At 39.6% G+C, this 23,279-nt stretch overlaps 1 protein-coding gene across 2 annotated transcripts in view; it reads left to right on the top strand.

The window, feature by feature from the left end:
* The window catches only part of LOC132377844 (A disintegrin and metalloproteinase with thrombospondin motifs 9-like), a 249,369-nt gene that overhangs the window by 207,187 nt on the left and 18,903 nt on the right, over positions 1–23,279 (top strand). For both annotated transcript variants that reach the window (XM_059944273.1, XM_059944271.1), the window contains 4 exons: positions 144–238; positions 332–426; positions 535–668; positions 22,691–22,782. In XM_059944273.1, coding sequence (XP_059800256.1) covers positions 144–238; positions 332–426; positions 535–668; positions 22,691–22,782 — 416 coding nt within the window. The remainder of the gene's footprint in view (positions 1–143; positions 239–331; positions 427–534; positions 669–22,690; positions 22,783–23,279) is intronic.

Raw genomic sequence — 23,279 nt, 5'->3', positions numbered from 1 at the left:
AAGCATCTGGATTATTAAGTCCATTTTCACATCACCATCTGTTTTCTGTTTGTACTGATGCAAATTATCATGTAAAAAGTCTGTGTTTGCTTGTTCTGAAGTATTTGTTCTAAAGCATAATTAAAACCATATTTTGCATGTAGGTGAATTTCCAGAAAGCTGTAGAGATGTGCAGCGATTGAAGGGATTCATCGAAGATGGTGATTACGTTCTTAATATTCAAGGGAAGCAAGTAAAGGTATTTCAGTGAACTGTATTAATAGAGAAACTATGAGTATTCAATTTTTTAAAATCTATTTATTTTTGCTTCATTGTGCATTTCTGGTTTCAGATATACTGTGCCGATATGCTGTCAGACAGCCCCAGGGAGTACATTACACTGACAACGGGTGATTTGGAAAATTTTTCAGAAGTTTACGGCTACAGGTATAGAAAAGCAAAATATAGCAGTTGAAACCCCAAGTTCACCTCGTGAAAAATAAAGTAATTTTCTGTCATAATTGACATATACATTTAAAATTCTGTTTGGCTTAGGTTGCATAATCCTGCTGAATGCCCATATAATGGAAGTAGAAGGGATGACTGTCAGTGCAGAAGAGATTATCTAGCCGCTGGGTATTCGACTTTTAGAAAAGTTAGACTGGACATCAACACACTGCAAATAATAAGTGAGTAAATTTCCGTGAGGATTTTACTGTATGAAGCCATGTCAATGATAAAACTTCCTCTTTTACAGAAATACTAACCAAAGAAGGAATGAAATAGATAACCTAATGTGAATAAATTGTTATATTTTATTAAACTTTTAATCTGGCCCCTCACCACCACCTTCAACAGGTAATAAGAATCCACAGGAGATGTAAAACAACATTCCATTTCTGTAACTCTCTTTTCAGTTTTAATGCAAACTTATGCAGGATTTTGACCCAAAACATGGTCAATTTCTTCCCTCCCACTGAGTTTCTCCATCACATTGTTTGTTGGCCACCATTTTTCCCATGTTGTTGACTGGTGAATCTGTGGAATTCTTTGCCATGGGCAGCTGTAGAGGCCAGGCCTTTATGAATATTTAAGGCGGAGGTTGATAGGTCCTTGATTGGCCAGAGCATGAAGGGATACGGGGATTGGGGCTGAGAGAAAAACTGGATCAGCCATGATGAAATGGTAGAGCAGACTCACAGGACAAATGGGTTAACTCCGTTTCTATACCTTAAGGCCTTATGTCATGACCAGGACTTTATACAAATGTATTTCATTGCCAAGTGTGTGGCTTTGAATTGTGTGACTGTCCTTGGATCACTCTGCATTTCTTCCCTGCCTGCTTCCAGTCCCTTTAAATATATACCTAGATTCTGCCTGCTTCTCTCATGCTGAGTTTACAGTAACCTTGGATCAGAATGATCATGCCAGAATTAACTGGCTGAATGCCCAGTCAAGCTTTGCAGATAGTTAGATAAACTCCTTCGAGTTTCTCATGATCCTGAGATTCACTCCATTATTCAGCACTTTACAAATGTGATCTGAAATTTGCTATATAAATTAAATCAAAACCTGAGAAACTCTGTCAGAACTGAGATGTTATATTTGATAGATGAAAGACTATCTGATTGAAACATATAAGATTATTAAGGGATTGGACAAGCTAGAGGCAGGAAACATGTTCCCGATGTTGGGAGAGTCCAGAACCAGAAGGCACAGTTTAAGAATAAGGGGTAGGCCATTTAGAATGAAGTTGAGAAAAAACTTTTCCACTCAGAGAGTTGTGGATCTGTGAAATGCTCTGCCGCGGAAGGCAGTAGAGGCCAATTCTCTGGATGCTTTCAAGAAAGAGTTAGATAGAGCTCTTAAAGATAGCGGAGTCAAGGGATATGGGGAGAAGGCAGGAACGGGGTACTGATTGTGGATGATCAGCCATGATCACTGTGAATGGCGGTGCTGGCTCGAACGGCTGAATGGCCTACTCCTGCACCTATTGTCTATTGACCTGATTGGGACTACATTTATGGATTTGCACCTCACTGCTCTCAGTGTATGGTTGATATAAGCTAAAGACTAGATCTAAAACACTAGTACCACATTTAATTACAGAAATCAAATATTTTTTCTTATAAGGAGGGAGTTTCTTATTTGTTTACTTCAGGGATGTGGACATTGTTGGCATGAAAAACACTGAAAATAAGAGCATAAGAACATCAAACCATAAGACATAGGAGCATAATTAGGGCCATTCAGCCATTCGAGTTTGCTTCGCTATTTCATCATGGCTGATCCCGGATCCCATTCAACCCTATACACCTACCCTTTCACCATATCCCTTGTTGCCCCGACAAATCAGAATCTACCAACTTCCGCTTTGAATATACCCACAGACTAGGCCTCCACTGCTGTCTGTGGCAGAGCATTCCACAGATCCATCACTCTTGGGATAAAAAATATCCTCTTTACTTCTGTTCTAAAAGGTTGCCTCTTAATTTTGAGACTGTGCCCTCTACTTCTGGATACTCCCACTAGAGGAACATAAAAAATAGGGGCAAGAGTTTGATGGTTCTGGGCCTGTACCCACTGGAATTTAGAAGAATGAGGAGGGATCTCATTGAAACGTATTGAGTGTTGAAAGGCCCAGATAGTGTAGATGTAGAGAGGATGTTTCCTATGGTGTGGGAGTCTAGGACCTGAGGGCACAGTCTCAGAACAGAGGAACATCCACTTAGAATGGAGCTGAGGAGGAGTTTCTTCAGCCAGAAGGTGGTGAATCAATGGAATTCATTACTACAGGTGGCTGTGGAGACTAGGTCATTTGGTGTACTTGAGACAGAGATTGATAAGTTCTTCTTTAGCCAGGGCATGAAATGCTATGGGGTGAAGGCAAGAGAATGTGGTTGAGAGGGAAAATGGATCAGCCACAATGAAATGGCAGAGCAGGCTCAATTGGCCAAATGACCGAATTTTGCTCCTATGTCTTATGGCCTTGTGGCCTTATGGAGTAGGTCATCTGGTCTGTCAAACCTGCTCTGCCATTCAAAAAGATCATGGCTGATCTGGCTGAACCCACCTGCCTTTTCCCCATATCCCTTAATTCCCTGACTATGCAAAAGTCTGTGCAACTGTCTGTTAAATATATTTAATGAGGTAGACCCACTGCTTCCTTGGACAGTTAATTCTACAGATTCACTACTCTCTGTTAAACACAGTTCCTCCTTATCTCCATCCAAAATCTACTCCCCAGAATCTTGAGGCTATGACTTCTTGTTCTAGTCTCATCTACCAGTGGTTCTTCCTCCATCTTATCTATCCCTTTTATAATTTTATATTATTCTTTAAGATCCCCACTCATTCTTCTGAATTCCAGTGAGTGTGCTTCCAGGTGGCTCGATCCACCCCCCTAGGCTAACCCCCTCATCTCCAAAATCAACCTTGCAAACACCTCCAAAGCCAATACGTCTTTTCTACCTGTACCCTGAAATGAATATCTTGAGCCACATTTAGGCCAGACAAGGATACATTTCCTTCCCTGAAAGGCATTATTGGTTTAGAGATGCCTTTGCAACAATCCAATGTTGCTAACTTCTTCAACTCCATTTAAAATCTGAAGCTCCCTAAGTAGTTAATCCATGCTGGTACTAGTCTGTTCACGTAACCATAGTCTCAAGATCATAACTGTAATTTTACTGCCCCTCATGGGGCAAGAGCTGAGTGATAGACCATCATAGAATAATCCCATGTTTTAGGTCCTGGGCAGGAAAAGCATCTTTGAAGTTTAATTATAAGGTTTGCATTTTAAGCAAATTCTGTGCTTTGAGAGTTCAATAGTAGAGTCTCTTAAATTTTCTCTTAATCAACGAGCACAGTCAGGAACAATAAATTAATAACTGTTAATGCTCCAGTTAGCATACTTAAATCATATGTTTTTCTTTAATAGCACCGTTTCATTCAGTTTACCTCTATTCTTCATAATTGGATTTATTTTTAATTTTGCTGTCAACAGTGAAACATTAATGTATATATCTGAGTAGAAAGGAGGTAATTATTCTCTCCCCTCTCTACATTTTTTAAATGCTGATGTGCACTGCACCAAAACTGTGAAGTGTCTATTCAAATTCAGACAGCCAGAGTTCATCGGCTGCTACATTTATCTTTCGCCATAAATAAGGAAGAGAATTTTAACCTTAAAGACAAGCAAATTTTTATTGTTTGGGATGTAGATATTTTAGGAATCTTAAACACAAATTCATCTCATCTCATTATGCCCTCTTCCTGTTTTGCTGGGGATGTTGGTTGCAGATAATGTTCAATCAATCAGTTTCCAGTAAGAGGTAACTTGACTAAGTATTTCATTGAGGTTTGACGCTGTGATTTTACCTTTCTGCCAAGGTTAGTTGTAAAGGTTGTTGAGGTGAGGTGATGCAGGCACCACGGTTAGCGTAGTGGTTAGCACAACACCATTACAGCTCGGGCCATTTTAGAGTTCACAGTTCAATTCAACACCGTTTAGTACAGAGTCTCTCTACATCTTGTCCATGGAATGAATGGGTTTTCCCCAAGTGCTCCAGTTTCCTTTAACAGTCCAAAGAAGTGGTAGGTTAATTGGTCATTGTAAGTTGTCCTGTGATTAGGCTGGGATTAATCCGGGTTGTGGAATTGCTAGGACAGCGTGGTTTGAAGAGCTGGGAGCGCTTATTCTGTGCTGTTTTGCTAAATAAAATTAATTAATTATGGCATTGAAGCCATATGTATCTTTCTGGAGCTGCTGAGGCACTGGGGAGCAGGACTGCTTTCTTCCAACCTCCCAGGTTTAATCAGCTTTCTTCTCATAATTATTTTTCACCATCAGTGGATCACCTCTCACTAAAATCAAGAACATCTTCCCAAATCACGAACTCGTTTCCTCCTTTCACACTCCTGGAATTCCACATTGTGCCAATTATCTAGTGATGAGTCACAAAAAAAGATGAGCTCTTTGTACATTGAATAAATGGATTAGCAACCCAGTACACTGTAGTACTCCAGAAAACACGAAAGCCTTCTTTCTGCTTTTAAGCCTACTTCCATTTCTCTTCTTTTTGTATAGGCATTGCTAGATTTGGCAAGAATTTATTTGAATCATTCAGCTATTTCAAATATATCTTTGGCTCATTTACCTTAGACAGGAAGTTGCATTGGTATTGGTTTATACCTTCTCTTGAAGTAGGAACATCTCTGTAACATTTGCACTTCAGCACCCATGTTCTGTATTTCATTCACTGAGAAATTAAGCATATTTCTGCTTATTGCCTGTTTCTTGAGCACTTCTTTCACATTCTATGCTGTTTACCTCTCAAGGTTTCTGCAGACATAATATCATCCTAGCGCACAGCAGCCCTTTCAACTTGCTCGAACTTCTCTCCATCCACAGGGAGGATTTCTCAGTGGTCAACCAAATTAAGTCAAGTTTATTGTCATTTAATTATATATATGTATACCGTCAGATGAGACAGTGTTTCTCCAGACTGGATGCAAAGCACTGTAGCATACGTAACACACAATAACTTAGGAAAGTAATAATTAAATCTACAGATAAATTAATATAAATAAACAAAGTAAAGTGCATAAATTAAATATTGTAGTGTATAGAACAAATTCCAGCGACACTTTGAATGCGATGTGGCAGGGAGTTCAGAAGCCTAACGGCCTGAGGGAAGAAGCTGTTTCTCGTCCTGACCATTCTTGTCTTTATTTCACTCCCCATTCCCATCCCAATATGTTGGTCCATGCCTCCTCTACTGCCATGATGAGGCCACTCTAAGATTGGAGGAGCAATGCCTGTTATTCTGTCTGGGTAGCTTCCAAATTGATAGCATGAACATCAATTTTTCTCCCCCCTCATTACACTCCTTCTCCATTCCCCACTCCTCTCCTACCCCTTCTCCTCTTCTTAACCTCCTATCACCTCTTTCTCACCTTCCTATCATCTCCTTCCCTTTCTCATTTTCTGTCAGATTTCTTCTTCTTTACCTTTACCTTTTCCACCCATCACCTGCCCGCTTTTCATTTCATTCCCCCCTTCCCCAGTCACCTACCTTGCTCCTCACCTGGCTTCACCCATCATCTTCTAGCTCATACACCTTCCCCTCACCTCACTTTCTTATACTGGTTTCTTCATCCTTCCTTTCCAGTCCAAAACATTGACTCGTTATTCCTCTCTATCAGTGCTGACTGACCTGCTGAGTTCCTCCACCATTTGCAAAATCGCTTGTGTCTATATCCTCCCACTCCATGTACATTTATGTCCTATGTTGTATTTGTCTCCACTACCACCCCAAACAGCACATTACAGGTAACCACCAATCTCTGTGAACAAAAAATTGCCTTGCACATCTCATTTAAGCTTACCCCCCACTCATCTATACTATTTATATCTCTCATACTCTTATAAATCTCTATCAGATCTCCTCTCAGCCTCCACTGCTCCAGAGAAACAATCCAAATTTATCTGAAATTTCCCATAAAGAGCATGGCCTCTAATCAAGGCAACATCCTGGTAAACCTGCCCAGTGCCCCCTCCAAATCCTTGAATGCCTTACAGAACTCCAGAAATGGCTAATAATCCGGATCCTTGATCAATAAAAGTAACATTGCCACATGGCTCCTTTACTGCCCCATCAATGTGTGCAGGCACTTTCAGGGAGCTATGGACTCTGGCTTCAAGATCCTTTCGCACTTCAACACTGTTAAGGCTTTGCCTTTAACAATAGACTATTTCTTTACATTTGATCTCCCAATGTGCAAAACTTAACATTTGGCAGGTTAAACTCCTGGCCATTTCTCCAACCTGATCTATATCCCGCTGTGTTGTTTGCTGATCTTCTGTGTTGCTTATCCTTTGATTTTGGTTATGTCGACTGTGTTTATGCAGCTCATCTGATGCATGTTTGAAGGCAAGTCATGAACAGCATAAATGTTCATAGTGGGGACAAGGAAGTTGTCCTGATTCCATAGGCACCACTGTCTCTGCTGCTTTCCTCTTCCATTGTGTGGTCTCCAGGTCTGCATGACACCTATCTTCTAAGTTGCTCTTTATCCAAGCAAGTTTAACCAAGGCAGGCTAACCAGTTCTATCTCATGCCCTATATTCCAGATGCCAGAGAGAAAGCCGCACCTGCTTCCCCATGTTAGCTGGCTATAGAGCAGCTGCCTAGAGAGTCTGGAGCCCTCCATGTGTACAACATGTCTGGTCCAACAGAGTTGTGCTTTCAGGATCATGGCTTCAATACTAGTAATCTCTGCCCTACCGAGGGCTTCCAGTTTTGTGATACCGTCATGTCAGTGGATACTCGTAATAGATCTCAGGCTGAGCATGTGGAAGTGTTCCAGCAGTTTGAGTTGCCTTTTGTATACAGCCCATGTATCACAATCATACAAGGGGCTAGTGAGGACAACAGCCGTGTGCACATTGATCTTAGTGGACATCTGGATGTTGTGCTGCCTAAACATTTGTGATCGTAGGCAGCCCAGGCTCTGAGTAGCCTTACGAATTCTGCCATTGATACCTTATCCAAGGAACCATCACTGGAGATGACCCTGCACTATCTACAACACTATCTTCATATCTTCTGCAAATTTATTAAATATCCATCTGCATTTTCATCCAGGTCATTTATATGTATCAAAAACAGCAGGGTCCCAGTATGTATCCCTTAAGAACACCACTAGTCAAAGACTTGCTCTAGCCAGAACAAGACCCACTGACCACTACTCTTTGTCTCCTAAGGCCAAGCCAACTCTGAATCCAAATGGCCAATTCACTGTTGATTCCATACATGTTATTATATACAGCATTCCTATAATTGGACTAACTTCTGGGAAAGGTTCATATTTTTTTAAAAAAAACACACATGCTATAAAATTCCAAAGTGTTCCTAAATGTCCAATCACAACTCTGCTTCCACATGAAAATCTCACCCCTGTAACGATCAAGGCTATAATCTCAGAATTCTTCCACTTTAGAGTTTTAGATTAACAAAATTCTGCCGGGTAAATTTCAGATCAGCTATATGTCGAAAAACTAGCATGGTTTAGCATGTAAATTTTCATAAATTTAGAACATGGAATTGGACAGTGCAATTGCTTTGAGTAGAATATTTATCATGCCAGTTGGCTTTAGAGATTTTTTATTTGGAGGAACAAGAACTAACAACATCTGCTGCCTATTAATGAAACATTTTGACTTGTAATTAAGACGTCCAGAACTGAGATAAACTGAGTTTGTTCAGTGCATTGTCATGAACAGGACTCATGTTGAATTAAAGGTAAGTAATTACTGATTCTCATAAGGAATGAATTCACAGCATGCAGTGGTAATGAATTGTCTATTGCAGGATTGTCTAATGTAGATTTGGTTGATACAATCTGTTAGCTCTTCCAGAACTGTGTAACTGAAAAACAGACTTCATAGTGAAGCTTTAAAGATTGCAGATAGATCTGCATTTGCTAGAAGTTGTGTATTCTAATGGTATATAGTTTAGGTAAAAAAAGATTCAGTGTTGTGTTTTACAAGGACAGGCACACTGGATTTCAAACAAATTTTCCCCTAATTGTGCAATGCTTCTTGAGTCGTTGAGTAAACAGTCAATGAAATATGTCGGATGTGGGGAGATGATGAAGAGAGATAAGTAATAGGTTGGAATAAATCTCCCTTTATTATGCATCATCATCATTTTTCTTCACTTTCTTCACCAAGCTTTCTCTATAACCTCAAGAATGTGGTTAGTATCAATGGCCAAATTTGTCCCAGTGTTTTACAGAAATCTGTTTTCAATAAATTTTCCAGTGAGTTGGAACTACTTATTAAATTCTTACTCTAAACATATCAATCACAACCAGTCTATCGTATCATCATTTTGAGAGTCCCTGTCAATATGATGCCAAAATTACGTGATAGCTAAGCCCTCTGCCTTCGGTGCTGACTCCTCGATTTCAATTCAAATATTAGAGCTTCCATCTGTATTCCAGCTGATGAAGTGTTGGGCTGAACTTGCCTTTTTTTAATGTAACTAACAATTATGATTCCTAACTCTGTACTGAAGACAGGAACACCACAAATGAAGAGGTTCCAGCCCTAAGCTGGAAAATCTTTTTGAGAGTATGTGCTCAAATTCGTGATAACCTTTTTTAAAATAAATTCTCCCATGATCATTCTGAGCAGAGATTTCATTGATTAATGAATTATTAACAATAATTATGGACCCTTTTATGGAAATAGGATGAGCCCTGTTGCTTAGTTACATGTATTCCTTATTTTATATTGATAAAGGTATAACAGAGGCAGATTGAAATAGATGAAGCATTTTAGAAAACCTGACAAGAATTATTAATATTAATCTTTTAAAATATAGTTGAAAATGACATCATATGTAGTATTATACTTGTACCTCATTCAGTATATGTATATCACATAAGAAACGTGAAGTTACAAGTTTTGATACATATTCATAAAAGATCAAGGAAAGAAAAATAACCAGGCTTTACTCTCAGTGAGATCTTTCTTGCTCCACTAACAGTGCCAAACATTTCATATCTGGCTTACATTTGATTGTTTCCACAGAGCACTAGTCTCATCAATAAGTCTACTCCTATAATTTTTTAGCACTGAAAACAAAGACACATATGAATATGCTGATGATTCAAATAGTTATGGAAACTATTTCCAAAAGGTTATGTTATTGACCAGGCAATTCTTTTACTACTGCCTTACATATTTCAAACCCTGTGGTACATTCAGGTAACTTTACCAAGTTAACCAGTTCTTCACATATTTTATCCACCTCCTCACACATGAAATTGAGCAATAATTGCTAGCTTAGCTACTAATTTAATATCAATGCTCTCATCATGACGAATGGAAAGAAATTTACATTAGCTCATATCTTTTGTTAGTTGTTCTGCTATGTTTGTTCCCATCATTAATATTCTATCTTTTGCTGTGGTTCTGCTCATGGGCAAAGCACTAATGTGCTGAATAATTTGTTCTTTTTCTGGAAAACTATCAAAAAAGGAATAGAGCACACTGGGTTCTTTAACATATTCTCCATCACTCGGTGGTTTTCCATGTTGAACAATAATCATCGAAACTAGCACTAACTAAGTTGGAACTACCTTGAGTCCCAGGGGAACTACCCTATATAAAAAGGGAAGCATATGTTAGATATAGGAAGCAGGAAGTAGGAGGGGCTCATGAGAAATATAGGGTACCCAGGAAGGAGCTAAAGAAAGGACTTAGGAGAGCTCAAAGGGGGCATGAGAAGGCCTTGGCATGTAGGATTAAGGAGAACCCCAAGGCGTTCTATGCGTATGTGAAGAACAGGAGGATGACGAGAATGAAGGTGGGCCCGGTAAGGGATAAAGAGGGCAACATGTGCCTGGAGGCGGAGGACATTGAGGAGGTCCTAAATGAATACTTTGCTTCAGTATTCACAAGTGAGAAGGATCTTGATGAGGATGAGGTCGAAGTAGAGCGGGCCTGTCTGCTGGACAATGTGGAGATTAAGGAAGAAGAAGTGCTGGATCTTCTTAAAAACATTAAGATTGATAAATCCCCAAGGCCAGATAAGATACACCCCAGGATGTTGTGGGAATTGAGAGAACAGATTGCAGGATCATTAGCTATGATCTTTGAATCCTCTTTGGCTACACGGGAAGTGCCGGAGGACTGGAGAATGGCAAATGTAGTTCCCTTGTTTAAAAAAGATAATAAGGAGAAACCTGGGAGCTATAGACCGGTGACTCTTACGTCAGTGGTGTGCAAACTACTGGAAAGGATTCTTAAGGATAGGATCTACAAGCATTTGGAGAAGTACAGTCTACTCATGGATAGTCAACATGGCTTTCTGAAGGGAAGATCGTGCCTCACGAGCCTGATTGAGTTTTTTGAAGAAGAAACCAAAGAAATTGAAGAGGGTAGGGCAGTAGATGTGGTCTACCTGCACTTTAGCAAGGCATTTGACAAAGTCCCTCACAAGAGACTCATCCAGAAAGTCATGAGGCATGGGATAAGTGGAACCTTGGCTGTTTGGATAAAAAATTGGCTTAAAGGAAGAAAGCAGAGGGTAGTTGTGGAAGGAAAGTATTCTGCCTGGAGGTTGATAACTAGTGGAGTGTCGCAGGGATCTGTCCTGGGACCCCTGCTATTTGTGATTTTTATAAATGACCTGGATGTAAAGACAGAAGGATGGGCGAGTAAGTTTGCGGATGACATGAAGATTGGAGGAGTTGTGGTTGGAGCTGTAAGTTGTCAAAGGTTACAAGAGGATATAGACAGGCTGCAGAGTTGGGCAGAAAATGGCAGATGGAGTTCAATCCAGATAACTGTGAGGGGATGCACTTTGGAAGGACAAACCAGAAGACTGAGTACAGGATTAATGGCCAGTTACTTAAGAGTGTGGATGAACAAAGGGACCTTGGCGTTCAAATCCATATATCCCTCAAGGTCGCTGCACAGGTTGATAGGGTAGTTAAGAAGGCCTATGGGATACTAGGCTTCATTAACAGGGAGATTGAGTTCAAGAGTAGAGAGATCATGTTGCAACTCTACAAATCTCTGGTGAGATTGCACTTAGAGTATTGTGTTCAATTCTGGTCACCTTGTTATAGGAAGGATGTGGAAGCTATGGAGAGGGTGCAGAGGAGATTTACCAGGATGTTGCCTGGTTTGGAGAACAAGTCATATGAAACAAGGTTAGCAGAGCTGGGACTTTTCTCTTTGGAGTGTAGAAGAATGAGAGGGGACTTGACAGAGGTCTACAAGATTATGAGAAGCATAGATAGGGTAGATAGTCAGTACCTGTTTCCCAGGGCGCCAGTAGCAAACACCAGAGGGCATATGTACAAAATTAAGGGAGGGAATTTTAGGGAAGATATCGGGGTAAGTTTTTTACACAGAGGGTTGTGAGTGCCTGGAATGACTTGCCAGGGATGGTGGTGGAGGCTAAAACATTAGGGGTATTTAAGAGCCTCTTGGACAGGCACATGGATGAAAGAAAAATAGAGGGTTACGGGGTAGTGTGGATTTAGTACTTTTTTTAAAGGATTATATGGGTCAACACAACATGGAGGGCTGAAGGGCCTGTACTGTGCTGTAGTGTTCTATGGTTCTATGGAACCCGAAATAAATGTCATCAAAGTATTTCTCTGCATTTTTTTTGTTGTTGATTTTTAAGAAATGTATTATATTATGTTCTTGCTCACTTTTAGCGCAAAGCCATTTATGAGCATATTTGTAACTCACAATTAACACCTCAACACGTCAACCCATTAACTCCACCACAACATTATTATTTCCTGTCAGTCATCTCATGTACACCCAGTAGCACTTTATGGTAAATTAAATACTCATGGAGGTCCTAAACTACATACCAAATTTTCCACTTTTATCACTGAATGTCCGGTGTTCACTCACAAATGACAGAAGAGAAAGTATAAGCAGAACTGGCCCAACCGTTTACTATACAAATACTGATGTGAACACCATGTCTGCAAGCATTTCAAAATGTATCATCCAGTGTCATGTACTATCACAATCCCCTAGCTGTTGCCAAGATGGCGTGAGGTGTTTCCTGTGTTAACATTTCACTGCTCTCGGGTTGTAAAAAAATATTTGCTGCTTCATTTGGCAGTGATATTAAACATTATCACAAGAGATTCTGCATTTGCTGCAAATCCAGAGCAACACACACAAAACACTGGAGGAGCTCAGCAGGTCAGGCAGCATCTATGGACATGAATAAACAATGTCATTTCGGCCCAAGACCCTTCTTCAGGACCTATTCTTCAGATAATCATGATGTATCTTTTTAACATGAGTGGGGTTTAAAGGAACTAGAGGGAGCACTGCATGCCAGATGCCAACAAATTTTTTCTATGTGCCTTTTTGGGCACCTGTGCCATAGGTTCAACACCCCTGGTAGCCTATGCTTTACCAAAATCAGAATCACAATCCTATGTAAACATAGTAAAGGTGAAGAGACAGGAGCCCCCAATGACTGAAAGGTATATTTAGAAATGATATAATGAAGAAGGGATAATGATAAGGGAAGAGGAAAGTAGGTAAAATTGGGGAAAGCAGTGTGAAGGGAAATGAAGAACTAAACACAAATTGATGGGAAGTGAAGAGCATAATGATCACTAATGGAACTAAGGAAAATAAAAAACGAAAGATTGGGAAACTGAGTAAAGAAACAGGAGTAACATGAATTCAGAGAGTAGGAGCAGTGAACTGTGGGTTTTAAATAACAAAGTAAGCCAAGTAGGATAGGAGATGGGAAATTAATGGCAGTGCTGGTGGTGGAAGGGCAGTGGGAGCAGAAGGTTGAGGTAGAGGAGATTCCATCGAGGGAACTGTTATAAGAATTGCAAGTCTTGCTCATGGAAGCTGGGCAAACAGTTTCTCTGTGAAATGGTGAGAAACTAGATAGAGCACAGTGTCTTCCAGTGCTACATCATGAATCTGGAGCAGGTCAGACCTGGGAAAATGACTAGAGGAGAAAAGATGGTTTAAATGGTCAATTTGAAATAGTGATGGAGGCACATGAGACTGCAGGTTCTGGAAACTGGAGCAAGAATATAAGCTGCTGTGGGTCAAGCAGCATCTATGGAAGCAGAAGGGATGGTTGATGTTTTGGGTCGAAACCCTGCATCAGCCCTGTGAGTGGAGAGTGAAGGCAGCCGGAATATAGAAGTGAGAGGGAGCAATAAGATAAAGGCTGGTAAGTGACAGGTGGATCCAGATGAGATAGGGTGATCTTGGGCTGTTCAGTTTGCTCGACATAGTCATAGACCCACCTGGTCCCAATTTCCTACATTCGGCCTGTACCCCTCAAAGTCTCGGCCTTCCATCTACCTATCCAAGTGCTTCTTAAATAATACTATTATACTGCCAGCTTACCTTCTTCTGGCAGCTTATCACCACCTTCTGCATTAAAAAAAAGTTGCCTCTTAAATCCCTTTTAAAAATTTCCCCTCTCACCTTAAATCTGTATCTGCTAGTTTAGGACTCCCTATCCTAGGGTAAAGACATTAGCTATGCCTTTTATAATTTTAAATATCACTATAAGATCACTCTCATTGTCCTATGTTCCAAGGAATAAAGATCTAGCCAAGAGCTAGCCTGGCCAATCTCACCCTATAACTCGGGCTCTGTAGTCATGGCAACATGCTTGTAATTCTTTGCTGAACCCTTAGCAGAGTAAGCTGACCAAAACTGTACATAGTACTATAAATGCAACCTCACCAAAGCCTTATATAACTGCAACAATATGCCCTATTTCCTATCTCAGTGCTTTGACAAATGAGGGTCAGCATGCTAAATGTTCTTTTTCCCTACCCTGTCTGCCTGTGAACTATGTACTTGTACTCCTAAGCTCCTTGTTCCATTACACTTCCTGGTACCCTACATTTCACAGTACAAATCTTACACTAGTTTGACTATCCAAAGTACAACACCTCGCACTTATCTATATTGATGTATATTTGCCACTCCTCGCCTCACTCTCCTACCTTCTTCAAAAAACTCTAAAGAGTTCATGAAGCACAATTTTACATTCTGAATGTCCTAATCAGATTCTGTCTATCCAGTGCTGGTAGATCCTGCCCTTTTCAATTACCCATTACTGATGTCAGGTTGACTGGACAATAGTTTCTTGGCTTGACTTTGCTACCCTCCTTAAACAATGGCACAACATTAGCCACCTTCCAGTCTTCAGGAACTTTACCAGTGACTAACGATGAAGTAAGTATCTCTGAATTCTTCTGCAATTGCCTCCCGAGCCTCCAGCAAAGTCTGAGGATGGATTTGATCAGGCCCTGGGGAGCCATTCACCTCAATACACCGTAAAAAATGCCTTTGCTTAATTTGATTAAAAAATCCATAAATTTGTTAAGTATAAATAAACCAAGTTCATGGATACAAAGCCAAATCATAATGTAAAGATAATCGATGGAAAAGTGTATTTGAATTTGCCAACCTCCTACCAACACCCCCACCTAATCTTGATTTACATGCAATTTGCCAAGTTGTTTTCATCTCAGTGATGTCAAGTTTTCTGAATATTGTTCCATCTACTGAAAGGTTCTTAAATTACTTGATGTCAGAACTTTGAAAAAAATGAATCTACATAATGGAAAAATGTTGTACACTGATCTGTTAAGATAGTCATATGAAGAGCAGCTAATATGATTTGATTGAAGGGCTACTACTTTCAGAGTTATTTTCATGTCTATCCTTTGGCTGTTATCCCAAATATCAACTTTGCAATGTAGCAATTGTATAATAACAAAATAAATTTGCAACTAAGCATACAAGAGGCACAACAAGAGAAGATTTTCAACCCTGTACGTCCAGGTAGGTTGTATGTGCATTCCTCATTGGCCTAACCACACGCAAGTACAGAAAGAATAATGGGAAATTTCCTCTACTTCTTCAATGATACTCAAGCAAAGATGTAACAATCACACCCTATAACTTTAGTAGTAAAAGCAATTAGATATTTATTTTCTATAAGTAGGAATGCAACTTTGCATTCAGAAATTTATCACATTTCTTCTTAACATTGTGGAGAATTTTTTCCCATCTCTGGGTGAAGTTTTCCTTAGAATGGAAGGGTGGGTCTTATGCAGTGAACAGTAGACATGAGGAACATGATAGAACAGAAGGATCTGGGAATACAGGTCCATAATTCATTGAAAGTGGAATCACAGGTTGATAGGGTCATTAGCCTTCACAAATCAAAGTATTGAGCACAGGAGGATGGAAGTTATGTTGAAGATGTGTAAGGTGTCGGTGAATTTGGAGGATTGTGTGCAGTTTTGGTCTCCTACCTACAGGGAAGGTGTAAATAAGGTTGAAAGAGTACAGAGAAAGGCTGTTGCCAGGTCTGGAGGACCTGAGTTATAAGGGAAGATTGAATAGGTTTGGGCTTTATTCCTTGGTACATAGAATATGGAGAGGAGATTTGAAAGAGGTAAACAAAATTATGAGAGGTATAGATGGCATAAATGAAAGCAGGCTTTTTCCACTGGTCAGGTGACTGAAAGACCATAGGACATAGGAGCAGAATTAGGCCATCCAGCCCATCGAGTATGCTCCGCTGTTCCATCATGGCTGATCCCGGATCCCTCTCAACCCCATATATCCGCCTTCTCGCCATGCCCTTTGATGCCATGACCAATCAGAAAACTTTCAACTTCTGCCTTAAGTATATCCACAGTCTTGGCCTCCACCACAGTCTGTGACAGAACATTCCACAGACTCATTACTCTCTGGCTAAAATATTCCTCTTTACCTCTGTTCTAAAGGATCACCACTCTATTTTGAGGCTGTGACCTCTAGTTCTTGATATGCCCACCATAGGAAACATCCTCTCCTCATCCACTCTATCTCATCCTTTCAACATTCGGTGGGTTTCAATGAAATCCCCCCGCATTCTTCTAAATTCCAGTGGTACAGCCCCAGAGCTGCCGAATGCTCCTCATATGTTAACCTTTTCATTCCCGGAATCATCCTTGTAAACCTCCTCTGGACTCTCTCCAATGACAACACATCCTTTCTGAGATAAGGGGCCCAAAACTGTTGACAATACTCCAAGTGCGGCCTGACTAGTGTCTTATAAAGACTCAGCATTATCTCCTTGCTCTTTATATTCAATTCCCCTTGAAATAAATTTCAACATTACATTTGTTTTCTTTACCACATACTCAACTTGTAAATTAACCTTCAGGGAGTCTTGCATGAGAACTCCTAAGTCCCTCTGCACCTCTGATGTTTGAACTTTCTCCACATTTAGATAATAGTCTGCACTATCGTTCCTTTTGCCAAAATGCATTATTGTACATTTCCCAACACTATTCCATTGGATAACAGTTGAGTCCAGTTCATTGGCTATATTTAAGAGGGAGTTAGATATGGCCCTTGTGGCTAAAGGGATCAGGGGTACAGGGTTCTGAGTTGGATGATCAGCCATGATCATACTGAATGGTGGTGCAGGCTTGAAGGGCCAAATGGCCTACTCCTGCACCTATTTTCTATGTTTCTATCTGCCACTTTTTTGTCCATTCTTCCAATTTGTCTAAGTCCTGCTGCAATCACACTGCTTCCTCAGCACTACCTACCCCTCCACCTATCTTCATATCATCTGCAAACTTTACAACAAAGCCATCATTCCATTATCCAAATGATTGACAAACAATGTGAAAAGTAGTGGTCCCAATACTGACCCCTGCAGAACACTTGTAATCACTGGCCAACCAGAAAAGGCCTCCTTTATTCCCACTCATTGCCTCCTGCCTGTCAGCCATTCCTCTATCCATGCCAGTATCTTTCCTGTATTGCCATAGGATTTTATCTTGTTAAGTAGCCTCAAGTGTGGCACCTTATCAGATGCCTTATGAAAATCCAAGTAAATGACATCCACCACCTCTCCTTTGTCCACCCTGCTTGTTACTTCCTCAAAGAACTTAACAGATTTGTCAGGTAAGATTTCCCTTTACAGAAACCATGCTGACTTTGACTTATTTTATCGTTGGTCTCTAAGGAGCTCAAAACCACATCCTAAGTAATAGACCCCAACACTTTCCCAACCACTGAGGTTGGGCTAACTGGCCAGAAATTCTTTTCTTTTGCCTTCCTCCCTTCTTAAAGAGTGGAGTGATATTTGCAATCTTCCATTCCTCCGGGACCATGCCAGAATCAAGTGATTCTTGAAAGATCATGACCAATGCATCCATTATCTCTTCAGCAACCTCTTTCAGGATTCTGGGGTGTACTCCATCTAGTCCAGGTGACTTAACCGTCTTTAGATGTTTAGGCATTTGAACTTTTTCCTTTGTAATAGCAATGGCACTCACTCCTGCTCCCTGACACACACGGATCTCTGGCATACAACTGGTTTCTTCCACAGTGAAGTCTAATGCAAAGTACCCATTAAGTTCATCTGCCATTTCTTTGTCTCCCCATTACTACCTCACCAGCATCATTTTCCAGTGGTCCAATATCAACCGTCACCTCGCTTTTACTCTGTATATAACTGAAAACACTTTTAGTATCCTGCTTTATACTATTGGCTAGTTTGGCCTCATATTTCATCTTTTCCCTTCCTATAGCCTTTTTAGTTGCTTGTTGTTGGATTTTAAAAGTTTCCCAGTCATCCAGCTTCCCATTCACTTTTGCTAACTTGTATGTCCTTTCCTTGGCTTTTATGCGGTCCCTATCTTCCCTACAACCAGAGTTCATGGATTAAGGGTGAAAGGTGAAAAGTTTAATGGGAATATGTGGGGAAATGTCTTCACTCAGAGGGTCATGAGAGTGTGGAATGAGCTTCCAGCACTAGTGGTGCATGCAAGCTCGATTTCAATGTCTAAGTGAAGTTTGGATAGGTACAAGGATAGTAAGTATATGGAGGGCTACGGTCTCAGTGCAGGTCAATGGGAGTAGGCAATTGAAATGATTTTGACATGGACTAGATGAGCCAAAGTGCCTATTTCTGTTCTGTACTTCTCTATGACTATGACATTCGCTGTTTTGTGGCAATAATACAGAAAAAAAATATGTTACATTAAAAAATAGTGAAAAGTGGAAGGGCGAGGTAGTGTTCATGGACAGTTTAGAAGTCTGATGGTGGAGGGGAAGAAGTTGTTACTAAAATATTGAGTGTAGGTCTTTACCTCCTCTCTGACCGTAGTAATGAAAAGACGATATGTCCTGGATCTTAAGGGTCTTTGTGTATGTTGCTTTGGATTTATAACATCTGCAGAATTTCTTGTGGTAAGAGTTCTTAATGATGGATGCCATCTTCTTGAGGCCTCAGTCATGGAGAGGCTTGTGCTTATGATGGAGTTTACTGAGTCTACAATCCTCTGCAACCATCAGAATGCTCTCCATGATACATCAGTAGAAACTTGCTAGAGTCATTGGTGACACACCAAATATCGTTCAACTCCTGATGAAGTATACTCGCTGGCATGCCGTTACCATGGTTGCCTCAGTATGTTGGGCCCAGGATAGATCCTCTGAGATATTGACACCCAGGCACATGAAGCTTCTTACCCTTTCCACCACTGCGCCCTCAATGAGGACTTACGTGTGCTCTCCCGATTTCCTTTTCTGAACTTCACAAGCAATTCCTTGATCTTACTGGTGTTGACTGCAAGGTTGGTGACATGATACCACTTAACCAGCTTCTCTGTGTCCTCTTGTTGCCGTCTGAGATTTTGCCATAAACAGTGGGTTCATCATTAAGTTTATAGGTGGCATTTGAGTTGTGCCTAACTTTACAGTCATGAGTGTGGAGGAAGTAGAGCAATGGCTAAGAACACATTCTTGAGGTGATCCTGTATGATTGTCTTCAAAGAGGAGATGTTATTACCCATCCACACTAACTGTGGTTTCCCGATCAGGCAATCAAGATTCCAGTTGCAGACAGAGGTACGGAGATTTTGAAGCTTGTTGATTGGTACTGAAGGAGTAATGGTGTTGATAGTTTATGGTACTTCACTTTACAGCAAATCATATTTATATGTTTAGTTCATTTTCTATTGAATTTTTAAATCATCTAGCTTGAAGTTATTTTTGCGTCTGGGTTTTACATCTGTGAGAATTCATCATTCAACATGAACTGTTGGTTTAAGAGGTTTGGTCTTAAAATAGAACCTGATAGGCAATGACATCAGAAAACAAGACTACTGGATCTTTATAATCAGATTTCTCTGAGGTAGTGAGCTCTGTCACTCATCTCTGACTGTAAAATCCAGATTAAGGTACCTTTTTTTGATTAACAATGAAGTTACTAAAATTAAAATCAAATTTCATTAAATCTTAAAGAATTATAAACTGTTCAATGTACTTTGCATGTTGAAACCAGCAGCAGCAAAACAATGATTTCTTGTATATATTTTAACTACCATGCAGGAAGTAACTTAGTTAACTCTTAAAGAAAACTGAGTATTTGGTATGTGTTAACTATGTATGAATGTCAGTGTTAAAGCTGCTCAATATTAACTTGAAGGTGTTCAATTTTCAATAAAAGCAAATGGAATTTAGCATGAAGGATAAATGGGGAACTTATTAATTACCATTTTCATAAGATGGTGCTTTCTGTAGTTATCTGAGAAATGCTGATGCCTTTTATGACAAATTGAATTTTATTATACATGAAAGAGATAACATTTGATTTGCATATGGAGACCATTTTCTCATTGCAACTGAACTAGACTGAAGAAACTTTTCTTAATAATGTTGTGAATGATGTATATATCAAGGTGAAATTTCAGCTTGACCACAAGCATGCTTATGAATGGTCAGATCTAAAATATTTACGAATTCATATTTTCTCCCATAGACACTAACCTATCTGCTTAGCTTTACTTGAATTATCATTGCTATTTGTATGTCTGACTGCATTGACAATAGAAAGATAATTTGTCAGTATCATAAGATGAGCTGCACGAGTTATACTTCTGAGAAGAAGATTAATTTAGGAATTATCATTCCAGAATTGCATGAGATCTTGACGTTGTCTTTAATAATAAATGATAAACAAAATGAATTTTGAGTATGTCTCTACACTGCCAAATAAAAGTCAGGATTTATCATATTATGTAATGATGCATGACTTGAGAGGATAATTGATAGTTTCTTTCCGTCTTCTCCATTTTTCTTTATATTTGTCTTTTTACCCCCTCCTGAATGTTCTAGTGGATGCTCCAGTGCAGAGTCACACACAGCGATGGTTGGCAAATTAGTCAATAATGGAGACAGTTTCCCTGAGCCCAACAATTGTCTTGATATTCACTTGTGTAATGCTTTTTAATTCAGCATTACACAATTAAAATATTTTTTCCATGAGTGAACCATGACAATACTGTATCATTTCCATTGTATTTTGTAGCATTTGGAGAGTTCGACTACGCATCCCCAATTATTTCAGGATAACTTGTCCTTCCTTGTCCTGAGTGCACCCATTGTTAGGTATTCATGGGAGAACATACTCAAAGTCCTGAAGATCCAACTTAGATCACTTATCAGTACATTATCTCTAGAATTGTGCCCAAAATTATCCTGAAGCAAAACCAATCTCCCAATCCCACCTCCTCTCCGAAGAAATCCGTATCCCAATTATTGCATGTGGCATATTCACAGATATTTCATCCTCTCCTTACCTTAGTGCCCTTCACTGAAACTCCTCAATGATGACCAAGCTGCCAGCTCAATATTTTTAATCTTCAGCCTCACAGCATCTAACTATTAATCAGGTTCAGTCACACCTGTGACTAATTTCATAAGGCATGTCGAGATTGTGCACAATTACTGACGTGTAAAGTTCAGTGCCTAGCCACATAGGACCAGAAACTCATGCTCTGCTCTAACTCAACTTCAGTGAAGTGGGATAACAGACAGATATGTATCCTAAATATTTAGACAATGAGGTGACATGGTAGGATAGCAAGGGCACCATGTTTGATGCAATAGTTAATGCTGCTATCTCACAGATCATGTGACTTAAGTTCAATCCAGATCTTCATACGTGGGTTTTATCTGGGTGCTCTGTTTTCTTCTGACATTGCTCGTTGGTTAATTGGATGCTGTAAATGATTCTTTAGTATAAGTTAATGGTATAAAGAGAAGATGGTAACATTGCGTGGGAGAGAATAAGTTACAGGAGAACAAGGAGATGAGAGTGGAGTGAGGCAAATGGAATTGCTCCATAGAAGCTAGGGTTGACCGAAAAGGCTGATTGACCTCGTTCTATGTCATTTATGTGAAAGCAATGTCTTTGTTGCAGCCAATTCTAGCAAACCAATTGCCACTGCTGGCAAAATAGCACAGTTTGTTATCCTTGTATGACTTACCCTCCAATGATAATGTTCCACAATTTCAAAGAAATGTGTTTGATCCTTTATTAGCTGCTATCAAAACATACAATCTTGAAGCAATGAAACATAAGTGTAATTTAGCATAGCTAAGCAGTTAACAAAAGATATAACACCTGGTGGTCCCAGCTCCAAACAGCCCAGAGCAAAGCTCAAATACGTAACTTATTCATTTCAGTTTTATCGCATCACCCCTCCCCCACATTTCACCAGCTACCATAATAAATGCACAAAACAGAATACAATGCAGATAAAAAATGGATGCCTGGATCCTACAGTCTTCATCTGCTGTGTAAATGTGAATAGATCCCCACAAAGTTTTCTTAGGTCTATCCCAGGAGTGGGAACTTGACTCAATGCATCTTCTGTATGTTGAGTTCAAACGTGTCATCTTTCACTAAAGTCAGCAACAAGAAGATTTGTTTAGTTTAATGATTTAGTAACTTGAAAATTGGTATGTAAAGTATTTTTAATTTATGAAGTTCAATCCCAGTGTCCTCTGTAAGGAGTCTGTATGTCCTCCCCATGGAATGTGTGGGTTTTCTCCAGGTGCTCTGGTTTCCTCCCGCAGTCCAAAGACGTACTGGTTAGTGGGTTAATTGGTCATTGTAAATCGCCCCTTGAGTAGCTTAGGGTAAAATCAGGGGTTGCTCAGCAGTGAGGGTCAAAGCACCAGAAACGCCCATTCCACACTGTGCCTCTAAATAAATAAGTATAATATAATATTCACAATGACAAATGCACTTTGAATATTGTTTCTTAATCTTAATAGCTTTGCATGTTTCTACTGACTTTATAGCAACAGACTTGTACTTTGCACGAACGCTTGAAGGACGATCAGTTCCATTTGCCACAGCTGGAGACTGTTACAGTGCTGCCAGATGTCCACAGGTAATATAATTATTTTGCAAAATATATATCTTTAAAAATTTACAAAATCCTAAAACATGACAAATGAACAAATAGAGAACTAAACTCAGAGACTGACTTTTGACCAGGAATGAATTGCAGTACTTTCATAAACATATTGTACTTCACAATCATAAGATTTTTATCAAACTATTTTCACATCAAAAAAATCTGTTTGGTACAACTTACAAGCATAATTTACAGAAATAGAATTTAGGATGCTGAGGTATTGGTTATATATTCTAAACAAACTGTCTGCATTTGAAATAATGTGTTAACCTGAAAGAAAATCATGAGAAGTGTAAAACTATCAAAATGTTTTTGAATAATGCTGGTATGAAGATAGTTTAAAATATGAATTTGTTCTTCCATACTGCTATACATTTATTTTGCTGTAGGTATAGTAATAAATGTAAAGTTTAAAATATTAAAATGGAAAGGTTTTTTAAAAATTCATTAAGGTTTTAAGTTAATTTATC

The sequence above is a fragment of the Hypanus sabinus genome, chromosome 19, assembly GCF_030144855.1.
Source record: "Hypanus sabinus isolate sHypSab1 chromosome 19, sHypSab1.hap1, whole genome shotgun sequence".
In the NCBI taxonomy this organism is placed as follows: domain Eukaryota; kingdom Metazoa; phylum Chordata; class Chondrichthyes; order Myliobatiformes; family Dasyatidae; genus Hypanus; species Hypanus sabinus.
This window is presented reverse-complemented; position numbering and strand designations above follow the sequence as displayed.